Below are 27,294 nucleotides of genomic sequence, written 5' to 3'. Positions count from 1 at the left end.
TTGTGCGCCTCACAGAGATCAAAGCCACAGTTCTCAGATCAAAGTCAAAGCACAAATCCAGAACTCAGGGACAGAATTCTGGACTGTTTCACAGGCAGAGTCCTGACCGTCGTCTCTATCACTCAATCTAGCTGTCATTTTGACATTCACTCTCATCTCAATCGTTCCAACCCAGAGCCAGAGCTTCAAACATCCAGGGATTTAGCAGTTCTCAGTCCGTCAACCTGCTTGCTAACATCAGACTTGGATCTGCGCTTGGAAGAAGTTTAACCAGCATGTGTGTCTCCTCCTGGGTTGTTCAGTCACAGGCATTTACCACTGCTCCCATCCACTTTGATGCAAACACAAAACAGGTGGTTGAGCTCCACTGCCAACAACACACATGTGGGCAAGAAATAGTCCCAAGTTCACAAGAGCCGGCTGTTTGCTCCTCAACAAGGTACTCCATCAGCACCGCTACGTTTCTGTCGTCCATAGAACTTTGTCCAGTCGTCCACATGTTTTCTTCTTTTCAATGCTTCACTCTCCGGTGTAGACAGAACGATGAATGTGCCTCCAGCTGAAAACACTGGCTGGTTATCGTCTTGTTTTTGGAGCAAAATTTACAAAAACTTTTCTTTTAGCATTGATTGGTAATCCTAAGTTTAGCTAAAAAAAAAAAAAATACAGATAAAATGAATCTGTACATTGGTAATAAGGTGCATGGAATCAGAGGGTTGGAAAGAGCGACTCCTGTGGTTGTTGTCTTTGAGGACTTGTTACGGTTGTACATCCTCCGCGACGCTAGGTGGCGGTAGCGATCATAAGATCCACGTTTGGCGCGAAAACCGGAAACCTTTGTCACTGTCATCAGCCTTAAAAAAAAAAAGTTTGATGTATCTTTAAGCTCGCTTTCAGGACTAGCATTGGCGCCTAAATATTAGCTTTACTGATTAAAGCGTGGTCATACAGATTCATTGTATCTGTATGTTTTTTTTCCATAAGAAGAACTTCTCCGTTTCATTTATTCGCCCTGAGGAGGAAAAGTGACTCACTCATTGGCGATGTGGTTAGCGAACCTCAACTGGCGTCGCTAGCAGGAGTGCTCAGCGAGCAGCGTTCGTTCGATGAACCGGTAACGTCACTTTAGAGCTGTTTTTTCCAAGTTGACGGCGAGTTTAGGATTGACATCGACCTTAAATGGATGAGCACAAGGAGAATATTCATGGGAAGGGCGTCAACGTGAAGATGTCTAAGAACAGAGACGATGAGAAGGTTGGTAGCAGCTGTTTGCTAACTTATTAGCATGGTATTTTTCGTTGAGTAGCTTTGCTGTATTTATTTATTTTTTCTGTTATTCTTGCATTAGCTCCAGTGACGTTCAGTGCTCGTGTACGTGTATTATAAGAGGAGTTATAGTTCAAGTTGCTCCGAAAGCCGAAATTTAGCAAATCGCACGTTAAACTGCGGTTGAGCTGCTCAACTTCCCACGAACGCGCCGCGGCTGCACTCCGTGTCGCCCTTCAGTTCAGGAGGTACCAGATCTATGCGATCAGTTATAATTTGTGGGTCCATCGCATTCAGCGAGTTTGGGATGGACGACGGAGTCCCGCGATCCAAGTTCTAACAGATTGTGATAAAGTTCCCTTTTTTGGAGGTAAACGCGGTTTTGTTTTTCAAGGATATCTGCTTTCAGGCCTTCTTGCTCACCAGATCTCAGCTAGGCTGAAAACCAGTGAAGTTCTTTCGAGCAACAGCATCTTGAATCCAGCAGATGAGAAGATTTCTCTCATGTCTAGCCTGCTTGTTCTAGTTGAGGAGGTAAAGGTGTGGAAGGATTTACAACCATAGGAGTGTCAACTCTGGCTTGTTCACCTCTATCCTTGGATGTTATGTGGAATTCTCCTTCCAGAAAACGTGTTCTCTTTTGCTACATTTGGAATAATGTTCCCTTCATTCTGTCTCCTCAGGTGAAGCCCTGCAGCATTCTGTGTCCTGCAGGAGAAGCTGCCTCTCCTCAGGCATCTCAGTCCAACACCGATTTCAGTCATCCGGTTTACAAAGAGATCGCCGTCGCTAACGGACGCATCAACCGCATGTCCAAGGAGGAGCTTCGGATCAAGTTAGCTGAGTTGAACCTGGACACGAGGTAACAACGATGCAGTAAACTCTGTGAGACGAGGCTGCAGCTCTCCTGATTACGCTGAAGAGGGCACTGTTATGTTCCTGATTGGATTGTTTCTTAGGTCACAGATATTCATGAGAAAAGGTAGACGGAACAAGTATCTTCAAATATGTTGACGTGTGATGTTCTCTGGGGATGCACAATCGTTCTTACTTTCATGTGTCTGATATGTATTTTAAGACAACTAGTTTGATATTCGCAATTTGTACGAACTAAAATAACTCATGTAAACATTTAGTTTGAGAAGGTCATGTTCAGTTTGTCCAAGTCATTTGTAAACACTCGTACTTCATATTTTTATCGCCTCGTTTCCTCCTCAGGAAGACGATTGTTCACCAAAACTGCTTTGCTCATTTCAATGATACAGTGGGGCGGAAAAGTATTTGGCAGCCATCGATCCTGTAAGTGGTCCCACTTAAAAAGATGAGGTCTGTAAAGTTCATCATCGGTCCACTTCAACTGTGAGAGACAGAATGTCAAAGAAAAAATCCAGGAAATCACTTTGTATGATTTTCAAAGAATTTATTCGTATCAGAAAATAAGTATTTGATCAGCGTCAAAGGTTCACCTCAGTACTTTGTAATGTAACCCTGGTTGGCAATGACAGACGTGTCCTGCAGGTCTTCACCAGATCTGCACACTGCAGATCCATGCAGATCTTAAAGAGCTGGGATGTTTAGGGGCTGTCACTGGGCATCAGGGACTTTTAACTCCCTCCACAGACCCTCTATTGGATTGAGGTCCAGAGACTGGCTGGGCCACTCCAGAACCTTGAAATGCTTTGTACGTAGCCGCTCCTTCGTTGCCTGGGTGGTGTGTTTGGGGTCATTGTCATGCTGGAAGCTCCAGCCACGTTTCATCCTCAGTTCTCTCACTGATGGAAGGTGGTGTTTGCCCAAAATCTCACAGTACACGACCCCATTGATCCTTCCCTGAACACGGATCGGTCATCCTGTCCCCTTTGCAGAGAAGCAGCCACAAAGCAGAATGTTTCTGGATTTTTTTAATTTATTTTTTTTACATTCTGTCTCTCACAGTTGAAGTGGACCAATGATGAACAGGACAGACCTCTCATCTTTTCAGTGGGACAGCTTACAGGATCGGTGGCTGCCAAATACTTTTTTGCCCTACTGGATATTAAAAGGTTGAATATTAAAAGGAAATGTAAAGTAAACTTGCTGGGGATGAGAGAAAGTCGCTTACATACACTTTTAAAGAACCACGAAAAATGGTAATAATTAGAATAACAGGCAGGAAATTCATCCTTTATTCTGCCACTCAGAAAAAATTAATTGCATTAATATATGTCGTAAAGCTACAGGTGCTAGGTCTGCTGTCAAGGAAACACTTATTAAGAACCACTGACCGTGTGTGTGTGTGTGTGTGTGTGTGTAGAGGTGTGAAGGATGTGATGAAGAAGAGGCTGAAGAGTCACTATAAGAAGCAGAAGCTGATGCAGTCGGTGGCCGAGGGGGGGCCCACTGACACCCACTACGACTACATCTGCGTGGTGGACTTCGAAGCCACATGTGAGGAGGACAACCCTTCCAACTTCCTTCATGAGATCATCGAGTTCCCCCTGGTCCTCATCAACACACACACCCTAGAGATCGTGAGTGGAGGCCGCGACCAAGGCTCCTTCCTCTCTCTCACCTGCAGAGTTTCCTGATCATGTTTTGGTCCTCCAGGTGGACACGTTCCAGGAGTACGTGAAACCAGAGCTCAACCCTCAGCTGTCCGACTTCTGTGTGAAGTTAACAGGAATAACACAGGCTGGTTCTGTTGGTTCTTCACTGGTTATGCTATATTAACCTTTGTAAAATATTAATAAGGTGTTGTATTGTGTAGAAAATGGTGGACGATGCCGACCTGTTCCCAGCAGTCCTTCAGCGGGTTGTCACTTGGCTCCAGGAGAGGGAGCTCGGAACCAAGTATAAATACGCCATCCTGACTGACGGGTACAAATATCTCACTGCAGTAACACTGCTGTTGTATCGTTTTTATTCAAGCAATACTTGACCCTGTGAATTTTGCCTTTCAAGTGGGTGTCTTGAGCTCCCTTTTCCCTCCTTCATCACTTCTTGTGACTCCAAGACTGCAGCCACATATACTTGGCTTGAAGCTCATGGTGACACAAACGGCCTGAAAATGTTGGTTTCAGACGTCAAGTGCATCATCCGGTGGAATCCACCTCTTCTCTATTCAGCTCTTTGCTCAGGAATGCACAAACACTTTGATTCGAGCACCAAGCTAAACAAACTATAGCACTTACTACTGTAGTGAGTAGTTGGAGGCTGTACGGCCCTGTTAGCTTCAAGCTAAATATATGTTGATGGCTTTTTAATAAGTGATTCCAGAGAGGAAAAAATGTCTGTGAACTCAAAGAAACACCTCTGTAAATACTTGGAAGGCAAATACTGGCGTTGGTTGAAGTGTGTAAGGGATTGTTTCTGTCTCCCAGGGCGTGGGACATGAGCAAGTTCCTCAACATCCAGTGTCGTCTCAGCCAGATCCGATACCCGCAGTTTGCTAAGAAATGGATCAACATACGCAAATCTTATGGGAACTTCTACAAGGTTTGGCTGTTCAATAGCTAAAAAGTGACCAACAGGGAGACCAAAGAATGTTTATTGAGGAATCAAATGCTGTGAAGTGTTGAAGGGAGAATATTTTCTGGCCAGGTTCCACGTACGCAGACGAAGCTGAGCACCATGTTGGAGAATTTGGGGCTGAAGTACGAAGGTCGCCCTCACTCAGGCCTGGATGACTCGCGCAACATTGCCAGGATAGCGCTCCGCATGCTGCAGGACGGCTGCCAGCTTCGCGTCAATGAGCGCATCCACGCCGGCCAGCTGCTCGCAGTCCCCAGCTCTGCTCCTGTGGAAGGAGCCCCGCCCCCTCATAACCCCCGTAGCCGGGATTAGACCCTGTTGGGACTCCTGAGTTACGGAGGGTAAAAAATATGACGCACTTTTAACATGTTCTTGTAACTTTTTTGTTTTGAGCTGCAACACTGTAGAAGGTGACGGGTAGCTTCAAGTATTTTGACACAAGATGGTGCCGATCTTTGACCCTGCCCCCATCCTCAGTGACCCCTCATGCTGTTCTGAGATCATTCCAGTGTTGAGGCAGCGTTGAGCTTGCCTCACTTTGTCTTATAAACTCGCAAACATTCATGAAGCTCAAGAATACGACAGTTCTGAGACATAAATATCTAAAAACAGGCCTTTTAATGTCTTTTCTGTCTCATTGTGTGACTCAAACACACAAGAACACAAAATGCTGCTGCTGTTTGAAGTGATGAGTCACTGTTTGTTCCTCCAAGTAGAGTTTGGAACCAGTCCTGTGGACTAGTCACGAGTTCATCTGAAGACACAAAACACTTCTATGAATTGACGGAGGATTCAAGCGTGTTTGTTCTGGGCTCTTTTGTATGGAATCACTTTATTTCATGGAGTTTGATCTATTTTAACAAGAATAAATGTTCTTCAGAATGCAAATCCATTGGCCGAGTTCTTCCTCTGTCCTCGCTGACGTGTGATGAGAGGAACCGGGGGATTGGTGGCATGAGATGGTAGATGTTGACCACTGTTGCTCGTGTGTTGATGTGCTCAAATCCACAATGGTCATGTGCTTGGTTTTCAGATATTAGCATAGCTTGTAATTCCAACATCATTCTGTCTACAGTCATGGCGTTTAATCTTGATGTTCTGAAGGAGAAACACTCGCTAGGTCATTGAAACACATTTTATGTGGTATTCATATTTTTGTCTGTACAAATACGTCAATTAGGTGCTCAGAAACAGCCAAAGAAAAGAAATGTCATTTTATTTTGAAAGTCACATCATTTCTGCTATATATTTTTGGTCCAAAGGTCCTACTGTCATATATGATACAAAACTCTGACGATAAATACACTGATTATGGTAGTTAATGCAGCTCAGGTCTTTGATATTCTCTACCGGGGGGCAGCACTGAGGTCATAATGGTGTTTAGTGGTTTCTTTCTTTTTTGGCACATACACACTTGTTGCTGTCTCGCTGTCACTTGGTCCTGACAGTCAAAGCTGGGTTTGTGTCTGAGCTGTGTTTCAGAGCACGTTCATGTCCCGGAGGAGCTGAGGCGGAGCAGCGTTAGAGGCAGGTGCTGTACAGTGTGACTTTGTGGCTGATCTCGTCCAGGATGCCGCGGACGGTTCGCTCCAGTTCGGCCAGCTCCGCGGCCTTGGACTCCAGGATGAGCTGGTTGTCCTGGTAGGAACTCTCCAGCTCTGAGGAGACGGCACACATGACGTCATGTTAGACAGATGTTAGACAAACAGATGTTTTGTGGGCTAAAAGAATTCATGTCTGTTCTATTTTTTTTTCTTCTCTACCGAGCACTGGGGTGGACAGAGTGAAAACGTGTGTTTTGAGGCCACAAGACAGAACTTGTTCCCCAAATTCCCATTTTAATGAACTCTGACTGTAATTTCACTCAAATTTCCATCTTATTGAACACAGTCTGGGTTTTATCACTTCAGGTTGCATAAGAATGACTGAGGTTTTAATCTACGTGTGTTGGTTTTCTCATGAACATCTCGGGAACGTGATCAAGACTCGGGCACCTCTGAGTCTCTGCAGCTTCATGCTGCTCTGGGCCAGCAGCTCTTGGGCCTCCTGCTGTAGTTCGTCCGCTTTCCTTTTGGCCTGCAGCACCGACTCGCCTTTATCACCCACCAGGTCCTCCACCTCCTCGAATTTATCTTTCACCTCTGCATCGAACTCCTTCACACACAACACAACATCAGCGTTTGACGAAGAGAGCAACAGTGGGGGAAGTCTCAGCAGAGGTGTGTGTGAGAGAGAGTGTATGGGACCTGCTCAGCCTCCTCGGCCTTCTGCCGGGCCTGGTCGCTGACCCAGTTGGCCCTCTCCGTCAGCTGATCGACCTCCAGGTTGGTTTGTCTCAGGAGGCCCACCTCCCTCTCCAGCTGGATCAGACGGCCCGTAGTGTTACCCAGCTTCAGCTCCGACATGGCCGTCTCCGTCTCCACCTGACACACAGACACACAAAATGCAGTCTTTTATCGTAGGAATCTAAATCAAGGTGTTTTAACATTTAACACCCAAAAAGAAATCTGTAATTTGACCACAGCAATAATGCACATGAGCGGTCAGATCAAACTCACGGAGATCAGCAGATCCATGGTGCCCTTGGTGTTGTTCTGAGCCAGTTCGATGGCATCCATGGCGACAGTCTGAGCGCGCTCAGTCTCATCCAGGGCCGCCTTCACCACATCTGCTTTGTCCTTGATGTTGGACGCCTCCTCACTGATGGACACAGCGTTACTCAGTTGGATCCTCAGAAGAGTGACTCAAAGGTTTGCTACGACAAAACGACCTCAAGCAAGTACTTTTATTTTTTACAAAATTGGTGGTGTTTTCCCAGATTTTATCGTTTCAATCAACTGTACACGAAATTTCAAATCGATGCTGTGTTGAATTTCATCTGAGGACATCTTTGTCCTCCCTCATTTCCGACTCTGTGATACCTGGCGGCCTCGGCCATCTTCAGCAGCTCCTCTGCAGCCTGGATGTCTTTAGCGCTCTGAGTGAGGATGGACTCCACGCTGGTCAGAGTTCCGACCTTCTCCCTGATCTCCTTCGTCAGTTCCTGCAGCTTCTCGGTCGACGTCGGCATCTCCAGAGCCAGCACCTCGTTGGCCACCGCCTCGATCACGGACACGTCCGCCTTGTCATCTAAACAATCAAGCAAACATGATTCTTTATCACATTCAGAGTGAGCCTGTTAGCACAAGCTAAGGTTTTGCAGTTTAATTTTCTTAAGATGTTTTTATTCATAGCAGTGGCGAACTGAACAGACCCAGTTACTGCTCAGTGTCAGCGATGTACTCACTGGTCAGCAGGTCTCGAATGTCTTTGATTAAATTACGCAGCTGCTCGTTACTCTGCTCCACCCTCTCTTTGCTCCGGTTGGATTTGGCCAGCACCTCCATGGCGTTCGCCTTGGCTTCATTTGCACGGGTAGTAGCGTCCCACACCTGACCACAAACAAGCCCAGAGATTGGCTCACATCCACCTTGACTCATCCCCCCCCCCCCCCCAGAAGTTCAAATATACGGTACGTTGACTCACCATCCTGGAAAGCTTATCCACCTCCTGCATGGCGTCAAGGATTTCCTTATCCAGGTTCTTGGCTGATTTGATAGCAGTTTGGGAGGCTGTGACGAGTCCTTCACACCCCTCCCCCCCACAGCGAGGTGTTCCGTCCTCGTTGGAGCAGCCCAACCCACCACAGGTACTGCTGGAGCAACTGTCACCTTCAGCCGCACTGCCGCACGTCTGTAGAGTACAAATCTATGACTGCAACCAGTCTTCATGTACTGTGAGTCAATACTGAACCAGTTTGAGTCTGTTTAGAAGTCATAATGGTTTGGTAAAAACACCAGAGCCACTGTTTCTCACCTTCTGGCTAAGTGGTATCAGGTCAAACGTATCAAGCTCGTTGCTGAGTTTGTCCAGCTTCTGTGAGTTTCTTTGGTGTTTGCGGTCAAACTCCTTCTGACTGCTCTTCAGTTTGTCCTCCGTTGCTTTCCGTACCGTGGCCGACTGCTCGACCGTGTTACCAGGATCAACGGTGGAGGCGTTGGCCCGGAGCTCAGCCATCACTGACGTCCCGTGTGCTGCTGTGATGGTGTCCATGGCACCTGTGTTGGGGAAATGAGAGACACCGTAATCTGTGTGTATAAATGTGAATTTGTATGCTGATGGCACTCTCGTCTATCTATTAGTAAAAGATTCAAACTACGCTCTGTTGTAGTTTTCTTCCTCACCCTGGATGTTGGCGTTCTTGATGTTATACACCTGCTGCCTCTGCTCCACCACGCTGCGGTTCAGCTGGTTCACCTCGTCCGTCAGCGCATCCAAAAGGGCTTCGGTGCCGTTGGCATGACTCTGGAGAAAGTTCAGCGTCTCCTCCGTTGTGTTCAGCTGTCCATTGAGGTAGGACATCAAACCCCTGAGGGCACAAGGAGGCTCAGACTAAACAGTGGCTACTGTAACTTTGCATATGCATGTATTTGTTTGTGTACATACGAAATCTGGTGCATCAGGTCCTGTGTCTTCTCCAGCTTCACTGCTGCTGGGTTGTTCTCCACTATCTCTCTCACAGCCTTTGCATTCTTCTCCAGGCTGGTGACTAATTCTTTGTATGGCGCCGTTACCCCACTGCTCTTGAGCTCTGTCACTTTGGCCTCCAGACGTTGTGTTTGATTGGTCAACTCGCTGACCACCGTGTCCCATATGCCAAAGCACTGGTGGCACGGTTCACAGACTGGGAACTCGCCCTGGTAGCCTCTGCCACACTTGTCACATCGAGGGCCAGAGAAACCCTCCAAACAGGTACATTGTCCAGTTGCACGGTTGCACTGCTCACTGGAGATTCCTCGAGGCTCACAGTCACAGGCTGGGAACAGCAGAATGAGTCAGAATAACTAGAGAGTTATGAGATAGATATTTGAAATACTGACCATTAATTGGTTTTAGGGAGGCTTGGAGTTTTGCTTTCAACCATTTCTACATGGAGTAAAGGAATTTGTCTTCTATGACATGTCTAGACAGCTGTCACCTTCCAATGACCAAGAGTAGGATCGATTATTTGATCCATATCTGCTTATGTTTAGTTTTTGAGATATCCAACATATTCTGAATGTAAAGAAACACATGACCATAACTTTGGCAGTCACTGTAACCCATCGTGGGGGCAACCCCACACGCCTGCCCTCCCAGGAGAAGGGGAGGATGCAGATGAGTCATCATGAAGGAATGCAAGGCTTGCCATCACCGGCGTTGCTGCGGCTATTTGCATGATTTATGGAGCTGACAGTCTGCCAGGGTCGGCTTTAAAGTTGTGTCAAGGTGAAAAATTACACCTGCCTCGACTTCCACGAGAGGGTCACAGTGGTCTTGAGTCACTCCCAAAGATACCGCCAAGTTTTTCACCTCTGACATCCTAATCTGGCCATTAGCCAGCAGCATCTGTAGGAAGCTCCGTTATCAACTCTCCCACACTTAAGTGGTTTGATTTCCCAGGATTTTGTGAATGAGTGCATCAGCTTTGCAGAAAGGAAGCCAGCTGGTTCAGCAGCTTAAGAAACCGTTAGGGAATACAGCCGGAATAATTTAGGATTCCTGCGTCTCCTGGGTGTTGGAAAAAACTGGGATGCCTGAGAGTTCTAGAGAACATCTGGTTCTCATGAGCGGGGAACGAGAGGTCATCCCCAGCTGCCCTGCTTCTCCTCCGCTCGTCTCGTTCCCACTCCCTCTCACATTCGCTGAGGGCGAGCCAGCTACTGTGAGGTGCACATTTCTACCAATGGACTGAAGACGACGAAAACAGGCAGCGGACGATCTGCTGTCCTTTCAGTAATCAGAAAGCACCAACTGGCTTTTTCAGCTCTGCTCATAAGCAACTGCTGGAACGCCAACTCACTTGATGCTTCCTCATATGTTAAGTACACAACCATGACATTAGTTTGAAAAAGTGTCAGCTCGATCTTACCACTAGGGGGTGCTAAAGACAGGACAGTTCAAACCTCATTATCATTGCTGTCCTGGAGACTAAAGGGATTGTTTAACTGCTCGTCAATTCTCGTTCCTTTCTAACTTTGTTGTTCTGGTACGAACGGGTGATGATTACCTACCGTGACATTTGACCTCTGGATCCCCCCAGAAGAGTTCTCTGCACTCCCGACACGTCTTGCCACCAAAACCAGGTTTACATAAACACTGTCCTGTGACCTGCAGGGACGAAGACAAACTAGATCAGGTCTACGTAACACAGTCAGACAGTACCTTTATGTGTCTACAATCCACAAATGTTTCCTGGATGTCTTTTTCTCTCTTGAATGCCGACAACAATAGACCTCTGTAGCTTCATACGACTCTTATTCAAATGTGTATTCTGTTATTCCTCTGCGTATTCTGAGACTTCCTTCCTCTCATGGAGGTCAGCCAGTAAACACAGACCCAAATGTTTGCCTGAGTGTAAATGCTTGTGGCAGGCACGACTCTCGTCTCCATGTTTCTCTGCATTCTCATTAAGTGAAGATCAGCAGAGTGGAGAAGCCTGAGTCCATCTATCAACAACTTTATATAAACACTTGGTGACTCGAGGGTTGGGTCATGGTGACTTGCTGCCGCTCTGGTGCTCTGCTCTCGGCAAGGGTTGTTTTGTTCCCGTAAAGTCACTATTACATGCTCTGGGATGGGCTTCAGCTCTAAATCACATCCAGAGGAAGCAAACTGGAGCAGCTGCTGCCGTGTTTGTGTTGGACACTGATGACTGAGCTGCTGCTGCCGGCGGCGGCACCTCACCTCATCGCAAGATGATCCAAAGGAGTGGATGGGATCACAGTCGCAGCGCTGGCAGCCCGTCCCACTGGCGATGTTCCAGGTATCGGCAGCACAGCGGTCGCAGTTCTGGCCGACCACATTAGGCAGGCAGGGGCACTGACCGCTGTGCTGGTTACACTCACAGTCCTCTGGGGACGAACAGGCCTGAGGGGATGTGCCTACAGAGTGACACATACACTCTGCATACGGGGAGAAGTGTGTCAGTGCTGCGTTCAGGATCAGCACTGTCCATCACAGGATTTTGTCCATATTCACCAGTTAAGAGAACTGTAACATCGCCTGTGCTGTGGGTCCAGAGTCTCTACACTTATTCTCTTTTGAAAGGCTAGAGAGAACGTCTCTTCTGGTGCAAAGGACCTCATGCTGGAACATTCCATGAACATTCCTGGAGGGTTACAATGTCGAGTTCTTCAAAAGTTAGGGGAGGCTTTATTTAGCTGAACATCATGGAATATTCAGGTTGTTCTGGGGGCGTATTAAGTTCGTAATGTCACTTAAAGTTGAGCAAACCTCTGCAAAAATGATGCAAGACACCAAAAATTTGGGTTGGTTCCCAAAAGGTTCCTAGAATGTGCCAGAGGGTTCTGTAACAATTTTGGGAAGGTCTGACATTCACTCACAAACCGAATTAAAAACAACCTTTAAAGAACTCCACATCTCAATCATCCAGAAACGTTCTCTTCTAGTGTGAAGAACCAAACTTCCACAGAACTTCTATGTTCCTGTCATAATACAAATAATGTTCTCCTGACATTGCCTGGGTTTTCATGAACTCTAAGTTTGCTTGATGGTATGTATCAACCCATCCACACGCTCCAACATTAGCCACTGTACTCACTCCTGCAGCTCTGTGTAGCAGCGTTGCCGTAGTAACCTGGCTTGCAGTGCTGGCACGCGTAGCCCTCGGTGTGGTACAGGCATTTCAGACAGGCACCTGTACGAACATCGCAGGATTTGGGGTCTTGCATGTCTATGTTGTTGTTGCACTGGCAGGCCAGACAGCGTCCGCCAGGCAACAGAGGGTTCCCGAAGTAACCGGGGGCGCACTCGTCACACCTGGCACCTGCACGGGACACAGTCAGAGAACGTTGGAAAATGAGGATGTTAATTATAGTGTTTGTAAGGTGATGTCATGATGCTTCTCGTGAGACAGCTGCTTACATAAAAACAAATGTGTGTGTGTGTGTGTGTGTGTGTGTGTTACCTTTGTAACCAGTGCTGCACACACACACCAGCTGGTTTGTGTTACCCAGAAGGTAACAGCTGTCAGCAAACTGGCGTGTGCTGCGTGGGCCTTCAGGGCACATACACGGACGACAGTGACCGCCTGAGCCCAACTCTGGGTCGCCATGATAACCATCCAGACACCTGGTATTAAAAGGGCAGGTAAAGTCCAATCCCTTCGCCTGGTTGCCTTCTAATGACATGCTGGCACCAGCCAGTGGACACCCCTCCCCATGCCAGCTCACCTCTCACAGTGGTGTCCTGTGGTGAAGTCCCTGCAGCCCTGACACTCTCCAGTCTGGGGGTGGCAGTACTCGCTGTGGCCGTTGCACTGGCACGGTCGGCAAAGGGGGAACCCCCAGAAGCCGGGCAGGCAGTGGGAACACTGGCGCCCCGTGGCCCCAGGGACACACTGGCACTGGCCAGTGGCTTCATGGCAGAAGGCGCCGACCGAACCTTGTGGATCGCAGTCGCACGCTGAGAGAAATTTAAATTCATACGTCACTGATCAGACAGATAATCGGCAAACGGTGGCGTGTTTCCCAGCACTCACATCTGCAGCCGGCTGGGCTGAATAGGTAGGTGGCCGGGGCACAATGCTCACAGTTCCTGCCCACCACGTTGGGTCGACAGAGACACTGACCCCCGCTGGACTCACATACTGTACTGAGCGAACCCTGAGGGTCACACTGGCACGCTGGGAGGGCGGAGACAAGAAGCATAAGCAGGTGGAAATGTCATCATTACAAGGTTTTCACTTCATTATTCTTGTTCCTTATCAGCACCTACCCACATAGAACCACCCACCCACATAGAACCACCCACCCACGTAGAACCACCCACCTACGGCTCCTTTATGCAGCAGAGCTGAGACGCTGAAGATGTAGTTGTTGCAGATGTCCGTCAAAGGGCTCTTGACGACACTCTGGCTGCTCTCCAGACAACGGTAGCGCTGGAACGTGTCCCACGCTCCTTCTCCATCCACGCCGTGGAACATGTCCAGCTCCCTGACCCTGGGCATCAGCACCAGCTGCAGACAGAGTGGGAGGGTGATAGGAACCATAATAAAATAGAGGGTTGAAGGAGCAGAACAGGAAATAGAGTTATTTCAGGCATCCCTGGGAGTCCTGGCTGTATTTTGGCTTACGTACAGAGTCGATGAGCGTGTACGGGCTCTGGACGTCGCTGACGGAGGAGTAGAGAGGCAGGCTGAGACGGATGGTGTAGTTCAGTCCCTCCTCGAAACACACCGGCCTCAACAGCAGCACGTGTCTGAAACCCAGCAGGAAGTCAGCGTGTGTTCTGGTTCTGTTCACCCGTCAGACACTCGCGTAAACTAGCGTGTCACCTTGAGCCAGGAGGCAGAGAGATGGATTGCTCGTCTCCACTCTGGATGGAGTTGCTGCAGTGGCCGGAGTAGTTGGGAGGGTTGAAGACGGGACGCTGCACCTGGACGTTGACCCGCTCCCACTGCTCTGGCAGCTGCCCACAAACACACAAATATGAGTCCTTAACCTTTATTCTGTGTATTTTCTGTGATAATTTGCATCGACACGATATTACCTGTGGCTCATAGCGGATGAGGATGTCGTAGTCCATGGACTCTGGGATGTTATCGATGGAGAACTCTAAGTAGGCTCCTTCTGGTACATTGACAAACCCCATCCCAGTCCACGTGGGGCTCCGATCCTGAGGGTACGGCCTCTGTACCACCGTCACACCCTGACGGAGAGAAAGGCACAGCTGTAGTCGACTCATCCAAGACTTGAGAGGTGGCTCGCTACATTCACACACTCACGGGTCCATGTTTGGCGTCCTCAGCCTCGTAGGTGTAGTGGTCCAGAGCAATGAAGTAGAACCCGGACTCCACCTGGTTGCAGCGCCGTCCAAACATGTGCTCCCTGCACACACACTGTCCCGAGTGAGGGTCGCAGCTGTGGAGGCAAATGTCACATTTAGTAGTTTTTAGTGGCAAAAACCATTAAAAACATAAAGGATTGTTAACTCTCCAACAGTCATTGAATGCACCTTGTGACCTCTGGAACCCGATCTAAGTGTTTGTACTAATCGAATCCTGCAACAACAAAAAAGAAACTCTCTTCTTTCTGGGCAGATGTAAATAGCTGGAAACACTCGGTGTATAGGGGTTGCAAAGATGGAGGGCGATCAGTACTTTCTGTTTGAACGTGATGAGCAAAGCAAAACTGTGTCAAGACACGTTTGAGTGTAATTCCAGTGGTGATTGTGATGTTCCATGAGAGGAGCACAGAAAAATGAGCCCGCTGTGGTTCCAGATGTGATGGAAGCACGGCAACAACCGACACTCTGTGGTTTTGAATGTTCGTTAAAATTCAATTAAACTTTCAATCACTTGTCTGTGAGGAGTTCCAAATATGCAGCTGCTGGTTACCAGCGCCTCAGCTCTCAGTCTCCACCGTCTCAGACCCCGTGATCCGGTTCAGTATTCGTCATCGTGATTAACGAAATCAAACCACATACGTTCGGAATTAAGACATACTTGTTATTGAGGGCTCCACCCTGGTCGCAGTCACATGGTCTGCAGCCGTCCATGTCGTTGGACAGACCCCAGTGCTGCGGCTGCAGGAAGACACGTGAACATGTTAGACACACACACACACACACACACACAGGGGGTCAGGTGTACGAGACGGTGAGACAGGCGCGCACCAGACACTGATCGCAGTTGTGTCCGTCCACCAGACGCTTGCAGAAGCACTGTCCTGTCTCTGAGTCGCAGGAGCCTCCGCCAGGCAGCGTTCCCAGAGGGTTACAGGTGCAAGCTGCCTCCAAACAATGAAGAACAAGTAGGGACACTTACTCCTCACATGGTTTTGGCTTGTAGTCTTGTGCATTTTACCTGAGTATTTCTCAGTAAAAATTCAGTTTTCTACATCCATCTGCTTCATATTAATTCATGGCTGAATGAGACGAAACCCTGGACATCTGAGAGTTGAGGAAAGTGAGCAGTTTGGGGTGTTACCCAGGCAGCCTTGCGGGCCTTGTCCCAGTCCGTAGTGTCCCTGTCTGCAGTGGTCGCAGCGCTCTCCCTCCACGTGGGCTTTGCAGCGACACTGGCCTGAGATCAGCCCGAGAGCCACATCAGTCCTGGAGTCACACAGTCCCCCCTGCAGAGACCCGTCGGGGTCACAGCTACACGCTGCACAGACAGGAAAATAACCTCAGACCATCGAGGAATCTGTCAGAAATTACAGACTAAACCACGGCGAACGTGTCATCACCTGGAGGCTGCAGCTTTAATTATGCCTCACATAGGAATGTGCTAATGAACAAATGTGTAGAGGAGGAGACCAAACACTGGGAGATCCTTGAACATCATGTGGTTCATCCCCCAGAGCGGCGTGATGACCGGCCAGATAGCAACGCGTTTTTCTGACCTTTTGTGTCCCTTTTGTTGCCTGCTGTTAAAAAAACTGCGAGGTTTTTTTCCCCCTTTAGATGTGTAAACACGACTGTAACAGCATTATCACGGTGGGCAACATGCGTCTCTCCTGCGGGTCGTGAGTGCAGATGTGGGTTTGAGCCCCACGCTGGGTGCCAGCTTTCGCCATGTTATACAAGCCAGTTCTTATTTAGTTGCTACGTCGTGAAGTCTGGCTCAGGTTATGGAGGCTGCAGCTGGAGGGAAGCACACGACCTCTGATTGTCACTTTGTTGCATCCTGTTGAATTTTATGTACTTTGCATGCCGTTGTTGCCCTTTAAAAAAGAGAGAGATTTAAGGTGTCAAGTCCGTTTAGCACTGTTGTTGATGGTGTTGTAGCTGAAGGGTTCATCCGCTGGAGAACAAATGTGACTGCTGTCATCCGTGTTTCTTACATTTGTCGAGTAAAACCGTGAGAAACTGACCAGGTGGTGAAGACGCTAAAATATCAGGAGGCCAATAAAAGCGTCAGCATTAGCATTCTGTAACGTCCTGTTGATTTAGCTACGCAAACACATGGTTTCAAATTTTATTCATTTGGGAGTGCATTCCCAACCATTACAGGCCCGGCTAGCTCAGTCGGTAGAGCATGAGACTCTTAATCTCAGGGTCGTGGGTTCGAGCCCCACGTTGGGCGCTAGTATTTAGCAACGCTAACATGTAGGGGAACTAAGACTATTTCTGAGGTTCTTCTTAAAAAAGAAGACAGCAGTGATGAATATAGTGTTAGTCCAGCTTGTAAGGTCCGGGTTCAGGTTTATGAAAAACCGCTCTGGGACACAGCATGCAGATGGAAAAAAGATATGAACCAGGATCCTGTCATCTAGTCATTCTGTCTGGGAAAAACAAATCCAGAGCATAGTAGTTTCCATCTAAACAGGATGCACTTCTTCCTGTAGGTGATATTAAAAAGATAAAGCTATAACATTAGCTGCTCTTGTGCTACCACCACTGGCCCAGGAAGTTCTGTGTGTGTGAGAAAGGACAAGATAATGAAGAGTGAAGAGCAACAAAAGACGCTTGAAATTCAAAAGAATCCTGAAAGAGTGAGGGCAAAACAGAGGGCAAGGCTGTACTTCACTTTACTGCACTACTTCCACTTCTACCCAGTACTTAGCAGGTAATTACACTCGTGTTGTACTTTCTGCTTCTCACTTCAAAAGTGTCTACACAGATGGTGCTTGTGGAAAGTAGAAACCCGTGCAGGAGGACCACACCAGTTCCGCCCGACAGCCCGCTCAGCTAACAAACACAGGGACGCTCCGGGGTCAGAGGTCATGTAGAGGTGACCTACGTTCACAGATGTTGGGGTCCCTCAGGTCTCGGTTGGGGTGCTGATAGAAGAAGGGTGCGCACTGCTCGCACTGTTGGCCTATGGTGTTGTGCTGACAGTCGTCGCAAACGCCACCGCTCACGTTTCCTGTGGTCATGTACACGGCCATGTCGAAGTGGCAGGAAGTGGCGTGCTGGTTACACTCGCACTCTGAGAAGGAAGAGAGTGGAGAGGAAGTTCGATTTATTGGCACAAAAAGTTAGCGTTTGCTTAAAAAAACGATCAGCATTTTAGAAACGGGCTTTGTCACGCAAGACATAACTTCTGGTGTGATACACAACTAGAGTTGATTTAAATTAACGTTTAAAAGAAAACAAAATTCACATGAAGAGCTTTCGTTTAACTTTTACAAGGTTTACGGTCGTTATGCTTCACCAGGCAAAGATAAGCTCCACTAAGCTAAATGAAACTGAACTAAAGTGAGACTATCACCTCCGGGCTGCAGCTACGAGAACCTGCTGATAAAATTACAACCAGCTTGAATGAATGCGTAATACTGAGTTTTCCCATCAATTTGTGGGAAAGACAGCTCGACACTGTTCCTTCTGGTGTCACTCGGTGACCCCAGAAGACGGAGGGAAGAGCAAGCAGACAGCAAGTCTGCGAGCGCGTGTTGTCTTTTACTCTTGCACGCGTGAGCATTCCGTCCCTCCGCAGGCCTCCAAGGCGAATCGTGGTAGAAGTGTTGACAGCGCTCGCAGTTCAGACCCTCCGTGTTGTGGTTGCACACACAGCGGCCATGGACCTGCGCACACACACACACACACACACACACACACACACACACACACATGAATCCAGAACCGACACGTTGGTTTCCATAAGCGTGTGCATGCTTGGGTTCAGTTCCAGGATGTCTGTAGCTGGCAACAATAACAGGTGTCATCATTTCACCAAAAATAATGCATATTTTTGGTTAAGTTTTTAATGGTTAATCTCTTATTAAAATGTTATTAATTGTTGTTTTCGGTGCGTACATTTTTTGTTGTTGTTTTTGTTATTGATGAAGTGCCCTTACGCGATGCTATCAAGCCCGGCTAGCTCAGTCGGTAGAGCATGAGACTCTTAATCTCAGGGTCGTGGGTTCGAGCCCCACGTTGGGCGTTACCTTTAGTGACGCTAACACGTGTTCAGGGAACTTAAACTGCACCTCCATGAATCTGCAGTGAAAACAGAACATGAGAGATGTCGTAACCAAAGACCCCAACAGTGTTTCGGGTTTAACAGCTCTGATGTCTCCGTTACTGAACCTTTCGGAAGCTAAACATCGCTTCAGTCTACTCACTTTGAGACACAAAGGACCTGAGTGTTCAATCACCAGGCGATGTTTGTTTGTCGATGTTAAGAACGATTCTAGCAAAACAGTAAAATAGCTGAGGATAAAATCCCTCCTTTGACTCGCTGTCTTTATGTCTTCACAATTTTCTTGTCGCCTGGTTTCTCTCATAAGATGTAAGTGTTTGTGAGTGTGCTTGACGAACCATTCCCTCGGCTCGTGTAGGCGCCCCGTCGATTGGCGCGCACTCCGAGGCGTGGCCATAGCAGAAGCAATTTCCACGGACGACCATGTCATAGAGGGCGTAGTAATACTTCTCCGTCACCTCTCGGCGGGAGTCGAGCAGATTGTCGCCAAGCGTGTGGAGCTTCGTGAACTGGATTCGGAGGTTAGTGATCTTCAGCATGTCTGTGATGGGATACAAACAAGTAACCAAAAGCGTATCCAGTGGAGAAAACTTTTGGTCGAGGGTTACCACGGCGATGCTAGCGTCCTAGTCTGGCTAATAAAAGTACTTCATCCTTCCAGAACTCTTATTAGGCAACTTGGGATTTCACAGTTTTCCTCAGACTCGCTGGATTTCTCCGCAGCTCGTCAAAAGATGCTCACACACCCAAAACATTCACCGTGTAGCTGAACCCAGGCCTCCTCATGTGTGTGTGAGCGAGGAAGCGATGGTACGTCTCAGTCTGGATGAATGAGTGTGCAAAGGCCGAGTAGCTTCCACGTGTGAAATTCCACCCGGGTGGCTTCCTGTCTGACTTGTGTCACTGCTACTGGACCCCTGAGGCAGGAAAGTTACTGGAAATCACCTCGACAATATCATGGGTTCACTGTGGGAGGGAGCCACACACTTCAGGGAGGTCAGAGGTCGTGTAAGATTAAACCCAGCAGATGAGCCTGTTTGAGTTGTTGATGGGGAAGAACTGTGTAATGTGGTTGCAGTTGTTTGGAAACCACATCAGTTTTAAGGCATAGAGCTGGTAGACTGCTTTTTTTTGTCTTCCTGCAACACAATCTTTGACTGCAGGCCCGGCTAGCTCAGTCGGTAGAGCATGAGACTCTTAATCTCAGGGTCGTGGGTTCGAGCCCCACGTTGGGCGTTGAATTTAGCCCCACCAACAACTTTGGCTGTAGAACTACCTTTGGCAAACTGTACAAGTTTGTAAGCTAGTGCATCTGTTTCAGCCGGGTTCTTACAAAGTCCTGTCTAATTCTAATTTGTTCCAGTGCATAAAATAAAGTCCCAATCGCGCCTTCTCAACCGAGTCATGTGACGAATGTGGGTTCAATCCATAATTTGGCATTGTTGTTTTTACAGTGGCCGTCTCACGCATCAGAATCCTGCTGCTTCTAAATACGACGCTGTGGGAAATTTCATGAGAATGACGCGCAACAGCCAGCACAGACAAGCCCGGCTAGCTCAGTCGGTAGAGCATGAGACTCTTAATCTCAGGGTCGTGGGTTCGAGCCCCACGTTGGGCGGTATCTTTAGCTATGTTGACATATGCTTGAAGAACTTGAGCTAAGACACATGAGAGGTAGTGTACTCTGGAAGAAAAGTTGTTTATTATGCCAAAGTCCTCAGTTTTCACTGACGCTAATGTGAAACGCTTGGAATAATCAGAACACTGAATCTACACAACTTCCTGATCCAAAAAACAAACGGCACAAAAATGCACATTTTCAGCAGCGTCTTACTCTGTATCCTCAGGCTATATGGGTCGTCAATCTTGAAGGCAGGGTCCAGCACCCGAAATATCACCTATGAGAGAAACACAGTCTTAAAAATGTTGCCGTGGATCAGTGGTTCCTAACCCGTTTTCCTTGGAGCCCCCACCTACTCGTAAAGCAGAGACCCTCCCGCTCACACACACAAACACTGAAAATGCAAAGGGGTTCATGCCAAAGCTTTACTGGCAGAGAAGAACGTGTATAATAAGTTTCCACTCCTTCGCCGACTATTATTGGGGCCAAGACCGCAGGTTGGGAACCACTACTGTACATCTGATTTCTTCACATGAATCTTAAAACGCTCAGCCCACCTCTCCCTCAGTGGATGGTTCGATGTCAGAGTAACGTGAATCGCAGATGATTTCATCCACTTTGACCATCGGCCCCGAGGACACGCCGGGGAAGGAGGCCTCACAGGCGTAGGCAAAGTAGCGGTAAACCTGCCATGTTTTCCCAAAGTCCATGGACCTCTCGATCACCATGGCGGCCGGCCGAAACGTCTGCCGGACATGACACGTTTAAGGGATGACACCGGTGACGTTACCGCTTGTTCAAAGACTCCACAACAAAAGGATGTCAGAGGTTAGTCCAAAAAAACAGGATGCACATGGGAGGCGTGTCTGAGTGTGTGTGTGTGTGTGTGTGTGTGTGTGTGTGTGTGTGTGTTCACAATGATGTACTGTGCTGTCGTGAATGCACCCGGCCACCGATACGCTGCACTGTCACAGTGATGAGAAACAAGCGCCGTGTTTTTACAGCGGAGCCTCAAACTCATCCCTCCTCGCTCTCTCCCCGCTTGTCTCCAGGGATCATTCTCCACATTCTTCCCCCGCAGCTGTGCGGCGCTCTGTTTATTTCCTCGGGTATGGGAGTATTTGTGTGATATATGTGCTTCTGTGATTAAAAAAAAAAAGGCACCTTGAAGGTCATGATAAGATGTGTGAAATGGAACTCGGCTTCCAGGTCCAGCTGGATGGTCACATTCTCCACACCTGCACACAGGAAATGAACAGTTACGACGCTTAACGCATTAAATCTGTCAACGCACCTCAGATGGACTTCCTCACACACGTTGACATGCTTTCTTTTTAAAAATATTTATGCAGCTGCATTTCTAACTATGGGCTGCACGGTGGCGCAGTGGTCAGCACTGTGGCCTCACAGCAAGAAGGTTCTGGGTTTGAGTCCCGTCTCGGGCGTGGGATCTTTCTGTGTGAGTCTCCATGTTCTCCCTGTTCCTGCGTGGGTTCTCTCTGGTACTCCGGCTTCCTCCCACCGTCCAAAGACATGAAATTTGGGGACGAGGCTGATTGATACTCTAAATTGACCGTAGGTGTGACTGTGAGTGTGAATGGTTGTTTGTCTCTGTATGTTGGCCCTGTGATGGACTGGCGACCTGTCCAGGGTGAACCCCACCTCTCACCCATAGATGCTGGGATAGGCTCCAGCCCCCGCGCGACCCTTACTAGTAAGGAATAAGCGGAAGTCAATGGATGGATTTCTAACTATGCCCATGCATCAATCCAAGCTCCAGTTTTGAATTGGGTTGCTAGCCACATGTTAGCATCTCCTTAGCCTGTTGACATGCTCATGTTAGCATTTTAGCAAGCGGGAAACGGCTGAAAGCTTCGAGTTCACAAACCTGAGCTCGCAAATTCCATTTGAAAGCAGCATTTATTTCATTTTCGTGAGTGACTTTTATCAAAGTTGTTGATTTTCACCAGCATTGAAGCGTTTAGTGGATGCTAATATTTCATCACAGATTCATAGTTTGTGTGGTGAATAGCTGATAAGATTTAAGAGTTCCGAAGAGTATAAAAGAGACAAGACAGTCCCTTGCTGTCATGGCGGACTGAGTACTTGAGAGGAAACTACTTTGTCGAGTATCATTTCAAAATGGTGGACAGCGTTGCATGCCACAGTTGCAATGATGCGATCAGTGAGCTGTCACTCAGATGGTTTCAGACTTATTATCTTTCTGGTCGGTCGATTTATAACTAGTTTGTGTGGTGAAACCCTGAATGGTTATTCTGCTCTTAAAAATATCTGGTAGTTTGCGCCTTAAAGACAACAAACTTCTAGCCAAGCGCTGCCGTGTGTGGCGAAACCCTTCACAGGGAGTTAGGCTGGCGGTGACTAGGCTCAGGAGCCAGGATGGACTACAGTGAGGGAACTGGGAAATCCCAAGCAAGGCCCCTGAGTCTGCAGCTTCCTTCTGATTGGAAGCCTTCTGCCCCGCTGGTCGCTGTTCCCTCCATGACTCACACCTCCAAGAGATTCCCACCGCTCCGAGGGAACAGGGTGTGCAACCGGGGGGAGGGTTCAGCATGACAAGCAGTCATAATATGATTTCCTTCAGAGCTCAAAGGAGGAATGTTGCTGCAGCAATTCCCAGTGTTTCACACCAGCGTGACGTCCGTCGCTGCAGTCGAGCGCACCAGCACGTCACATCGCTCTCAAGCCCTCCACTGTCTCATTACACACTTCCTCTTTCCCACTTTAAAGCCAGAGTGATGACACACATCTGTTTCATGTGTGCACACCTGTTCTGTTCAGTCCACCTATAGGCCCCGCCCCCTAGCTGCGCTGCGATTGGCCCTCTGATCTCCTGTCTACTCATTACTGGGCTCAGTTCTCATGAGAACCCGCTCTGCGGTCGCTCACACGCCATCCCGCTCCTCATTTGTTTCAGGAGAAGACATTTTTACTCTGTGAGTAGGAAACTATTCCCGCGGCTGCCCCTCACCATTGTCCGATTGCCACCAGGTCTTGAGGCGGTTGGGGGCGAAGGTGGTGACCACGTTCTCGATGGTGTGGCTGATGGGGTTTCTGTTCTCGTCGTACTTCTTCCTGGAGTCGCACTTAAAACATTTTTTCTCCTCCTGATGGGCAAAGAAGAGTCAGTTCAGCCAAATCAACACAAAACACATGAACTCTCTCGCCTCTTCTCTTGCTGCGTTTAGTTCCGTCCCCCCCCAGGTAGCCGTCGTTGTTTTCCCAGCCTGTTCATATCGCTGCTGCTGACATTAGCTCATTTATTTGAACGTAATTCCCTCTATAAACACTCTGTTATCGCTCCGATTCACGCAGGAAACAGAACATCAGCAGCTCTGGTTGGGATTGTCTCTATCGAATAGCTGGTGAGAGGAGGACGTGTTTTGTTTGACTGCGTAGCAACAAGTGGGACTGCAGTAATTATTTTAATTGAATTAATGGATTATTTGTTTCTGAAATGCCAAAATATGAACAACGTCCCTCAGAACTTCCCAAAGCCAGATGTCATCATGCACTGTCTGCTTCGTCCGTGAATCCAAAACCAAAGATATTTGAGGAACCAGACAGGAACACAGCGTCTCCTCTCTGCTCTGTGGGAGGGAGCGAGCAGACTGGCGGGCCGCTTGGTAGCTTAGCACAATGAATGGAAGTGAATGGGCGGGTTAGCATGCCTCCATCAAAAATCATCGCATACACTATTCACCAGCGTTCGCCTGCATTCATGACACCATTCACGATTAAATTATTTAAAGACACAAGACATTGTAAGTTTTGAACTGGATTCATAGCCAGAACTACTTTCCTGACTGGATGCAGTGATTTCACTTCGACTTTTCACTCAAAAGCCTCATTGTAACTTCGGCAAAACATTTGTTGACGACCAGGAGAGCAACTGCTGCTCCTATTCACGACCGGCTTTGTCACAGAATGGAGATCCTGAGCCTGATTTCTTTGATGACTTGTTGAATGCTAACATTTCTCATACCCTCCCATTGGCTGTGTTGAGCTCACCCTAACCTCACCCAGGGAGGAGAGGAAGGGTATCTGTCTTCAGGTCTGGCTCTGTGCAGGGTGGCAGGTCAGCCTGATTCCCTCAATGTTCTTTTCATAAACGCAGAAAACCTGCAAAGCCTGCCGTTTGACTCAATTAAAATTGTGCATTTTGGGCTGTTTTTGTTTCTTTTTTTTTTTGCATAAAATTGTACAGAAATATTCAACTTTATCATGCAGTTGGACTGAATCCTTCCAGCTCTCGTGCCAGCTGGAACTATGACTGTTCTGTGGATGTTCCTCCGGTTTCATCTGAGCCTTTTCGTTCATGCTGCAGTGACATTTCCATCACAGCTTCGTTACAGCTCAAGAGGGGAGGAAAGCCCTCTCGTTTCAAAATAACATTCGTGCACGGAGCCGGATCTGTGAAGAATTATCACCCTGTGTTTCTTCATAAAACAGCCGACTGGACGGGAGCAAATCTGCTGGAAAGATTCACAGAGGAGTGGAAGCCACGGTAGCAGTGGAGGAACCACACGTGTGAGGATTGAGTGCCGTTTGCATGGACAGCAGCTGATTCTGACTGGTGGACGCGGTGAACTGGCCCCTGAAGAAAGAGAGGAAACCATCCAGGAGGCGTGAATTCAGCGGGTGTATTACTTCAGTCTGTTCTGTGTCCGTTTAATAACGCCATGGCTGATGCTGCTGCTGCTGGCAGCAGTCGGGGCCCCGCCTGCACGCCAGATGGTTTGGCATTCACACAAGTTCACACACATGCAAACACTCTTAAACCTTACAGTGTTGCAGCGTGAGAATAAACAAGATGAGCTTCTCCATTTCAGTGAGCTCCTGCCAGCTGGAGCTGAGACGGGAGTCGAAGTGGCTCCACTTAGCCGTGTTTGGTGGAATAAATCCCCGCTGCCGCTGCTACCAGGGGCCAGACCCTGCTGCTCATCCTCCCGCTCACAGAGACCCCCAGAGTGGTTTCATAAGGACGCCATTCACACGCTAGAACTCGCTGAAGAGTTTTTGATAAAAAGAGAATACTCCCCCCCCCCCCCCCCACGCCAGGCCTGGTCCATATGCACACAGGGCAGGGATTGTGAAGCAACACAGGGATTTTATTGTGAAGGGAAATGTCTGGACTCCCACCCGACATGACAGTGAGCAGACAGACACTGCACACGTTCATGCGCCCACGTAGATGATGTCATCGGAAGAAATTTTGACTTCCACTCAGATATAAACTGGCTCCTGCCTCATCAATAAGTTACATCTGATATTGGCGGGAATAATAATCCTGTTAGAATAAACCTCTTCGCTCAGACTAGCGGCGTGACAGAATTGACCTGTTTGAGCGCAGAAATTCGCCACAGTTTTGCTGCTTGGTTCGTTGGTCTCGTGTTCAAAGACGTGAGGCGTTCCACGGAACACTCACACGTCTCTGTTGCGCTTCTGTCTCACAAACGTGACACGCTAATGTTCAGGCTATCGTCATCCCTTTCTTCCTCCTGTCGAACGTCTGCTGTGGAGAGGGCGCAGCCAGAGCACCCAGAAGAATGTTCAGCTGCAACAGAGCCTCGCACAACGGTGGAACCGATCTTTTCTAGTTCACGGATGCTCCATCTGGGACAGAAAAGCCTTTCAGTGCCTTGAAAAAAACCTCCAGCAGAAAATCATGATCAGATTTTCTTTCACCAACGTGAAGAGAGAAAATAATGTGGCCTTTGACAGAAAAGAAAAAAAAATCTGGTCATGAGACATAACTTGTTCCTTCTTACTGCTTCTGTTTTGTTTTTGTGGCTTCATGTTTAGCTCCTTCCCTCGCTTTAGTTATCTGTTAGTGACCACAAACGTAACTTCTTCCCTGGCTTGAGTTATTTTGAGGCCACAAGATTTAACTTGCTCCCTCAACTTAGCTATTTTGAGACCGCGAGATAGAACGTTCCCTTCATAGTTTCTCCAAAGCCATGAGATCAAACTTGCTCCCTTCTGTTTCATTGTTCCCACAAGATAACTTGTTCCCACGAGTTAACCGAAGTGTGGTCCACAGCCTCTCGGAGGCTCAATAAAAGGCTCCCTTTATTAACTTCAGCACCGGATCGTTTTCCAAACTTCACATTTAACATTTCTTGAAGTAACAGATCCTTTATGACAACGTCATGTGGTTTCAGCAGCGGCGGCTCTTCTTACCTCCAGATGCCCGACGATGCAGAAGGTCTCCGGCTGCCTCAGGCCGCAGGTGGAGGAGGCGTTCAGTTTGTGCGCCCGGCCGATCAGCAGGTCACCTGTGGCGGGATAGCAGCTGCCCTCGGTGCACACGTCCCCGAATTCTGGGACCTGGGACCCGACGGGACACCACCAGCCCAGAGCCGCTGCGGGGACCAAAGGCCACGATGAATCCAGTTTCACCCGACAGGCAGACAGAAGCAGTCCGTTTAATCAACATCACATGAATCGGCTGCGTTTGCAGGGCAGCTCAGCTTCCCGAAAACAGGATCGTTTCTTGGGGGGGGCTGAGTCTAACAGGTCGCAAGTGGTTCCCAGTTCACGCGCTGTTACCGGAGGGATGAAAACGAACATTTTGGAGCATTTTAGAGATGCAGACCCCCCCCCCCCCCACACACACACACACACACACACACGGAGCTGCCAGCACCTTTACTCAAACTCAGTAAAAACTCACCCAGAGTTGTTAAAAAGTGGATGAGGAGCGACATCTCCGAGCGCGCAGCATTGACAGCTTGGGGGAGCGTGTTGAAGGCTCTGCAGATGTGGGAGCGCCGAGTCCAAGATCACCAGTGGAGGAGCTTTGGTTTTTGTTTTGTTTTTTTCCTTGTAGAAAGAAGTCCGCATCCCACCAGACAACTCCACCCTACTGTCAGCAGCGCGCCCCCGGCACGCTACCAGACCCGAGGGC

At 48.3% G+C, this 27,294-nt stretch overlaps 2 protein-coding genes and 4 non-coding genes across 7 annotated transcripts; 5 read left to right on the top strand and 1 right to left on the bottom strand.

The window, feature by feature from the left end:
* Window positions 1–330: 330 nt before the first annotated feature.
* On the top strand, window positions 331–5,672 carry eri1 (exoribonuclease 1). 2 transcript variants are annotated; one of them, XM_086201768.1, is made up of 7 exons: window positions 331–439; window positions 1,950–2,128; window positions 3,560–3,776; window positions 3,853–3,936; window positions 4,013–4,122; window positions 4,626–4,740; window positions 4,846–5,672. In XM_086201768.1, the coding sequence occupies exons 1-7, from the start codon at window positions 383–385 to the stop codon at window positions 5,086–5,088; spliced, it is 1,005 nt and encodes a 334-aa protein (XP_086057894.1). In that variant the 5' UTR covers window positions 331–382; the 3' UTR covers window positions 5,089–5,672. The 2 variants fall into 2 exon arrangements, with proteins under 2 accessions (XP_086057894.1, XP_086057893.1); XM_086201767.1 differs by lacking the exon at window positions 331–439 and adding an exon at window positions 838–1,254 and having other exon boundaries at window positions 4,846–5,670.
* On the bottom strand, window positions 5,414–27,228 carry lamb1b (laminin, beta 1b). The gene is made up of 33 exons (XM_086201760.1): window positions 27,061–27,228; window positions 26,568–26,749; window positions 23,356–23,491; window positions 21,528–21,601; window positions 20,921–21,109; window positions 20,577–20,640; window positions 19,081–19,283; window positions 18,224–18,344; window positions 17,561–17,749; window positions 15,806–15,982; window positions 15,493–15,605; window positions 15,323–15,402; window positions 14,603–14,738; window positions 14,368–14,526; window positions 14,153–14,286; window positions 13,956–14,076; window positions 13,648–13,834; window positions 13,358–13,501; window positions 13,050–13,281; window positions 12,785–12,948; window positions 12,419–12,643; window positions 11,542–11,759; window positions 10,869–10,965; window positions 9,262–9,631; window positions 9,000–9,184; window positions 8,632–8,873; window positions 8,302–8,508; window positions 8,063–8,207; window positions 7,698–7,905; window positions 7,335–7,476; window positions 7,023–7,199; window positions 6,771–6,930; window positions 5,414–6,434 (listed from the first exon to the last, which is right to left on the bottom strand). The coding sequence occupies exons 1-33, from the start codon at window positions 27,092–27,094 to the stop codon at window positions 6,298–6,300; spliced, it is 5,352 nt and encodes a 1,783-aa protein (XP_086057886.1). The 5' UTR covers window positions 27,095–27,228; the 3' UTR covers window positions 5,414–6,297.
* Window positions 16,831–16,903, top strand: trnak-cuu (transfer RNA lysine (anticodon CUU)). Its single transcript has one exon. It is a non-coding gene; the product is annotated as a tRNA-Lys (tRNA).
* Window positions 18,631–18,703, top strand: trnak-cuu (transfer RNA lysine (anticodon CUU)). Its single transcript has one exon. It is a non-coding gene; the product is annotated as a tRNA-Lys (tRNA).
* Window positions 19,906–19,978, top strand: trnak-cuu (transfer RNA lysine (anticodon CUU)). The gene has a single exon. It is a non-coding gene; the product is annotated as a tRNA-Lys (tRNA).
* On the top strand, window positions 20,288–20,360 carry trnak-cuu (transfer RNA lysine (anticodon CUU)). The gene has a single exon. It is a non-coding gene; the product is annotated as a tRNA-Lys (tRNA).
* Window positions 27,229–27,294: the final 66 nt, after the last annotated feature.

The sequence above is a fragment of the Aulostomus chinensis genome, chromosome 4 (assembly GCF_037954235.1).
Source record: "Aulostomus chinensis isolate RoL2024-O1b breed Wild chromosome 4, RoL_Achi_v1.0, whole genome shotgun sequence".
Lineage (NCBI taxonomy): Eukaryota > Metazoa > Chordata > Actinopteri > Syngnathiformes > Aulostomidae > Aulostomus > Aulostomus chinensis.
The sequence above is the reverse complement of the archived record's forward strand: the minus strand, read 5'-3'. Positions and strand labels throughout refer to the sequence as shown.